At 33.5% G+C, this 6,796-nt stretch overlaps 1 protein-coding gene across 2 annotated transcripts; it reads right to left on the bottom strand.

The window, feature by feature from the left end:
* Window positions 1-871: 871 nt before the first annotated feature.
* On the bottom strand, window positions 872-1,848 carry LOC145075182 (hydrophobic protein RCI2B-like). 2 transcript variants are annotated; one of them, XM_079021481.1, is made up of 3 exons: window positions 1,666-1,846; window positions 1,349-1,440; window positions 872-1,006 (listed from the first exon to the last, which is right to left on the bottom strand). In XM_079021481.1, the coding sequence occupies exons 1-2, from the start codon at window positions 1,747-1,749 to the stop codon at window positions 1,357-1,359; spliced, it is 168 nt and encodes a 55-aa protein (XP_078877607.1). In that variant the 5' UTR covers window positions 1,750-1,846; the 3' UTR covers window positions 872-1,006; window positions 1,349-1,356. The 2 variants fall into 2 exon arrangements, with proteins under 2 accessions (XP_078877607.1, XP_078877608.1); XM_079021482.1 differs by lacking the exon at window positions 872-1,006 and adding an exon at window positions 1,153-1,176 and having other exon boundaries at window positions 1,666-1,848.
* Between the last annotated feature and the right edge of the window lie 4,948 nt (window positions 1,849-6,796).

Here is a 6,796-nt window from a genome sequence, read left to right as displayed (position 1 = left end):
AATAATTCATTAGCATTAACAATTTTTGTTTACTTAATTAAGTTAGTACATTGGAAATAAATATAAAAGATTATACTTTTGCAAGACATACTAGTTAAAATGAGTTTCTTGGTTCTTGCCTTATACTTAGCGATGAGCATTTGGACCGGAGAACTGGACGGAACCGGTACCAGAACCAGAACCGATACCGGAACCGGAACCGGAACCGGATAGAACCGATCAGGTCGGGATCGGGACGATATTTTTGTGGATTTTTGAAACCGGGAACCGGAATCGGTAGAACCGGCAAAAACCGAAACCGTATATTGCTATTTCTCGAGGACCGGTTCCAACATTTAAGACATGGCAAGAATCAGTAAAAACCGAAACCGGTAAAACCAACGGTCCAATTCGGTTTCAATTTTTCACCAAGTTCAGCACTCGGGCCTGTTCCGATTATCATCCCTACTTATGCTTACACATCTACTTGATGAATTTTTATTAATTCTTATTTATTAGGATATAAAATTAATTATCATATAACCCAAGGTTTATTTTTTATTTTATCATTTTATTACTATTTGATAGAATGTTACTATTATTGTATTGTTTTATTCAAATATGAAATAAACAATTTTTTTTTGTTAATTTATGATTCTAAAAAAACGGATATCTTCATTTAAGATACTTCATTAGAGATACATTTATTTTTTGATTTGGTATAAAAATTGTTATTGCATAGTTAATGGTAGTAACTTAATTTTTTGATTTGGTGGCACTAACTTAGATATTTGTTGTTGTTTCTTCCAATATAAAGTTAACATGTATCTTATTTAATATAATTTAATTTTCATTGACGAGTCCATCACGACACATCAATAGTCAAACAAAATACTTAAAACCAGCACAACATTAAAAAAGAATTTACATTACATCAATTCAAAGCCAAAAACAATCCAAACATAAAACAAGAAGTGACATGAAAATCGATGTTCTATCCATATAGAAGATATGCGAGCCCACCCACCTACAAATAAAGCAAAACATAATTAGATGCTTTCTTTTGGTTCCATTAGCATTTTTATGCTTCAATAATTACAATAAAGTAGTCCATTTGATAATTATCATTAATTAAAATTCAAAAAGATATTAGAGTATTGTGCATTACATAGAATAACCATCGGAAATTGGTTATCGCTGTCACAAAGAACAACCGACATCTTTTTGAAGTTAGAAGAATATTAACAATTTTATATTTCACTATAATTGAATTATACAAAACAGAAGATTGATCGAAGAACAACCAACATCTTTTTGTATATACAATTATACAAAACAGAAGATTGATCGATAAGTAAGTATTCTTTACCATAAGAATCACTTGGTGATGGCATAAATTGCATAAATAATCCCGGGGATCCATCCAAACAAAGTCAACAACACACATATCCAAAACTCAACCTGCAAACAACAATCAACATACACAGATTTCACAAGATTACACTTCTTCAATACTTCAAATCATTAAAGAAAACACCTAAGAAACTAAAAAACATGAAATTCAAATTTTCTACTATAATTCTACTTCATATCAACTAGTATATACATACAGAAGAAAGAATAATACTATAATAATTAGTTAATTACTTGTTAAGAAAGAGAAATCGAGAGGGAGGGAGGGCTTACCTTGCATCCGAACTTGAAGAACACACCGAGGGGTGGAAGGATGATTGCGAGGATTATGTCTATGCAGGTTGCTGTACTTCCCATCTTCGCTGTATTTCTCTTTCGATTTGGACCCCGATTCCGTTTTCTATTTCGATTTCGATGTGGATGGGAATGGTAGTGATATTTTGAAAATTAGTCGTTGGCCAGTTGGCCACATTTATAGACCTTAAGGGATTGGGGTGGCCTTAGGACACGTGTCACATTATGTTTTTTCTTTTTATTTAACACTTCTCATTTTGAAACTGTTCGAACCGGTTTCAAATTGCTACGTGCGCTAAAATGATGGTACATTGACAGTAGAGGTTACGTGGGAATACAGATATAAAAGAAAATCTTATGGCTTGAATTTTGGTCTTTCTTTTATTTTATTTTTATGTATTAATTTATAATTTGTGGTAACTACAGTAAGAAAATTAGTTAAATTTTATAATAAAAATTTAAAACTATTAATCAATTATTTTAAATATGCTATTGATTAAGAGATATTTTTTAATTATATAAAATTATAATCGTTAATTTAAATAAATATATAAAACTATATCAGCTTATAATTTATATTAATTTTATTTTATATTTTATTCTAATATTATTAATTTAATATAATTACAGTAAAGAATTTAAATTTTGAAATTTGAAATGGATAATCAATTGGTTGACAACTGATATAACATTAATTAGAAGGTCTAATAGGTCACACATAATAAAAGGAGAATAAAACTAAACAAAACTTAATTCAAAAATGGTCCCTGTGATTTTCAAAAATCTGAAGTTTAGTACCTAATTTAAAAAAATCTAACAGATGGTCTCTATGGTTTCAAAACTTTTAACAAATGGTCATTTTCGCTAACTTCATTACCTTTTGACCGTTAAGTGAATGATATTTCTGTCATTCCACTACTCGAGGGACCATTTATGAAGTTTTATCTTATTTAAAAAATAAAAAATATAATCATTAATATAGAAGGGTCCCACCTCTCTCTCTCTCTCTCTCTCTCTCTCTCTCTTTCTCTCTCTCTTAATTGAACATATTTCGATATGCCATATTTACTGGTCCTGCTAGCCCTTTATTCTCCTATCTCTCAAGCATCAAACTCCAAAATTTCAAATATGATGTTTATGGTGTGGTGTTCGTCTCATTATGGGAATCTAAAGCTCTTCATTCTGTTCCGCCAAAGCTCACCCACCTGCGATATGACGGTCACCCCTTTTTTGCCATACTGCTAGATGGATTCAGTTCGTGATTTGGAAATGCTCGACAATGGATTCCGTCAACAGGTGGATTCAGTTCAAGTGCGACGTCCCGGATCGGACCTGAGACGACTCGAGTCTGGCTAAGCGCAATGCTCGTCTCGTGATGCCTGCTCGAATTTAAAGGCCACCGAGAAGAACAAGGCTCGTATCTTTTTAGAGTTTCCAAATTTGGATATTATTGTTATGAAATCGTTGAGTCAAGAAGAACATAAATCAAAGCAGATCTCTACAAGAATCAAACCCAATTGGAGAAGCTGACGATTGTTGTAGGTTTCAGACATTAGGGGTATAAATCCACTTGATTGGGTGCCTGGGTGGTCATCGTTTCATTCATAGAGGTGAGAGGTTTGTCGATTTTGTATCACAAGTGTGGGTGGTCAGTCGGAGATGATATGGTGACCCTAGGAGGAACTACCAATAGGTGAGCAGTACACATCAATGTCGACTAACGCCATAGTATCATTCATTTTCCAGAATTCGGTTGTAAACTGTGGATCTTAAATTAATCTTTCTTATATTATTGATTGGAATTACTATCTCGTTATCATCAATCAATTTTAGATCTTGGTTGAACTTGTTCATTATTGGCGATTTTAGGATTTTTGTTTTTCCTCCCCTGGTATCCTTTATTTTCCAGAATTTTTCATATTCAAGTTTGTTTAAATCATTTGGATCTTGATTAATGGATTTCAATTTGTTGTCAGTCTCGATTTGGAAGTTGGACTTGATTGTAGTTCATTTTGAGAAAGAAAAATTGGAACAACATGATGCTTTGATACCCTGTGTTTGATCTGAAGTTCTTGTTTGTGGTTAATAGGTTGAATCGAAGAGGCCATGTTGTTGGAACAAATTTCACTATGTTGAGTCGATGATGTTTTCAAATATGGTAATGAATTTGCAGGTCAAGGAAGAATAAGTTGACTTTGTAACACACATACACACATACACACATACAGAGAGAGAGAGAGGACCATTATATATTAAAATAATTATTTTTTTTTAGTTTTTTTTAAAGTAACAAAAACTCATAAATGGTCCCTGTAATATTGAAATGACAGAAATGCCCTTCACTTAACAGCGAAAAGCTAACGGAGTTAGCAAAAAGGACCATTTGTTAAAACTTTTGAAACCACAGGGACCATCTGTGAGTTTTTTTTTTAAATTAGGGACTAAACTTCAGATTTTCAAAAACCACAGGGACCATTTTTGAAGTTTTGTCATAAAACTATTCTATTATTAGAATAGGGAGATATGACAAATATTTAAAAATGTCATTAGTTTCCAAAAAAATCGAATTCATTCGTTAATTTTTTTTTCAAGGATTATCATGTACTTTGAAAAATTTTAATGAATGGTATTTTTTGGTAACTTCGTCAGATTGGAGTTGTTAACTGTCATCATCTACTTTGCACATGAGGGTACTTTCGACTTTCGTCATTTCACTTGATCTTCCCTCACTTAACGCTATTGATAATCTTTTCCCACGTACTCTCGTCTTCCTCTGCATCCTATCAACCTTTTCCCTCTCCTAAGAAGCCCGCATTTTCCTTCGTCCTTCCAACTTCCAATTAACATAGCAACTTCAAGTATCTTAGGGTTTCAACTAATCAAAGGATAATGGTACACTATGTTTGGAATGTTTGTGAAAAATCCAAAAATAATATTGACTTGGAAGATGAATACGGTACACTTTTACATCAAAGAAGCTATTTTTTTACTTATAATATGTTGATTAAAGACTCACAATATGTTTACACTTTCTTATTTGTGATTACAATAGGATTTCCCAACTATTTCATATTTAAGATACATTATAATGGAATGTTCACCAAGCCCCCAGGTAGAAAATATGTAGATCACACTGTCTCATATATTGACCTCGTTGATACAGACCTTTTTTCTGTACACGACCTTGATGACATAGTTAAAGAACTAGGATACCAAAATGAGTAGACATTGTATTACCATTATTGTATCCCTAATGTCCCATTAAATTATGGCTTAATGCATTTAAGGAATGACAATGTTGTTCTAAAAATGGTCAGATATGTCCCAAACATTGACAAATCAGTGTATACAGTGAAACTGGGGACACAAGGGTTTTTACATTTTTTAAGTCTCCATCAAAGCTTGTGATTGAGGTGTAACACCCATTTTTACAGGATAGATTGGTTGAGGGATTAAGGGATCAAAAGTGGGGGGTTTTGGGAAAAACCTTATGCCACGGCGTGGCATGGCTAATGCATGATTCGTGCATCTGATGGTTGCCAGGACGAGGTAAGGAGGGTGCCACGACATAGCAGCTGTTGAAGCCCAAACCCATGACTTTTAGGGTTTCTTCCATATTTAAGCACCTAAACTTAAGCTTTAGAACATCCTATTCAACCTTCAACCCTTCCAAATGAAACCCTATCCTCTATCATTAATTGAGGGCTTGATTTCTTGATTTAGAGCTTATTCTTTGGATAGGGAAAATGAGTCATGTTCGAGTCACCTTGTGTCCTTGCACAAGTTTTGGCCCACTTAAGGACTTAATGGACTTAGGATTGTAGATCTAGCTTTAGAATGGAGTCCTAATGGATAAAGTTGGGAAGTTTATTCATTAATTCATTGAAAAGAAGTAGATATGAAATTATGGTTTTAGATCCATAAGGATTAAGCACTTAATGAAGATTTTGCCATTATGCCAAAAACCACGACGTGGCCAAGATCTTGTCAGGACATGGACATGCTTAGATGCTCGATTGTTTTGTCCTTAGCTGACCAAAAGTGGCCAAGAGCTTCCCACGACATGGGATTCGGTGACCTGCTGACCGTCGACCTTTGTTGGCCGTTGACTTTTGACAAGTTTGACCTTGGGTTTAACCTATAGTTTTTGGGTTGTTGATAAAGGTGTCCTCTTTGATTAGGTGACCATCGGTTTGCAGGATTATCCTGAAAAACCCGATCTAATGTATTAATCCAAATCACAAGATTGGTGCCGAATCCCAACTAATGGTTAATGCAAAACAGTTATAACGAATTAAGAACACAATATCGAATCTTCAATGCACACTATATTGATCAATAGTATAGTACATAAGATCTCTATGTCTCTCGGTTCTCTTTGTCCCTCACTAAACTCGAAATTAGTTGATTTGAATGACCAACATTGAGCATGGCTGAATCAATACAATATATATATATATATATATATATATATATATATATATATATATATATATATATATATACACACCAAGACCTAAATACAAAATCCTTACCCAAAGCCCAACCGAAATCATTAAGTGATTTCGGTGCAGACACCACCGAATTCATGGTGTTTTCGGTCCTAGACCGAGAACTCTAAAATCAATGTAAAGTAAAGTATAAACCACAAATCATGTCCTAACAATCTACCCCTTGGTTTATAGCTTTCTTTTCTTTTCAATCTTCTCTTTGTTCTTGACTTTTAGCTTTAATCTTTGATTTCTTCACGATTTCAAGATGAACATATTCATTTCTACATGAATGACTTCATCTTGAATAGTTGGACTTCCTTTAAAATTTGACTTTGAACGCACATTGGGTATAGAGGCTTGTTGTATAGGTTCTTGAAAATCAGCACTTTCAGCTTTGAAATACTTTAGATATAATTACAGAGAGACCGATTCTTTTGGATCACTTCAGCAGGTTCATAGATAGCAGCAAATTGATTGAGGAAGCTTCGATGCAATTCGTCACATAACTTAAAATACAGCTTCACCTTGCTTTTGGGGTTGAAAAGTTTTGTGTTGAAAAATAATCTTCACTTCAGGTTCCTTCGAATGAATATTCTTTATCGATCACATATGTGTCT

This window comes from Lactuca serriola, chromosome 9 (genome assembly GCF_051521515.1).
Source record: "Lactuca serriola cultivar US96UC23 chromosome 9, Lser_US96UC23_V15, whole genome shotgun sequence".
Lineage (NCBI taxonomy): Eukaryota > Viridiplantae > Streptophyta > Magnoliopsida > Asterales > Asteraceae > Lactuca > Lactuca serriola.
Note: the sequence above shows the minus strand (reverse complement) of the source record. Positions and strands in the feature narration are given on the sequence as shown.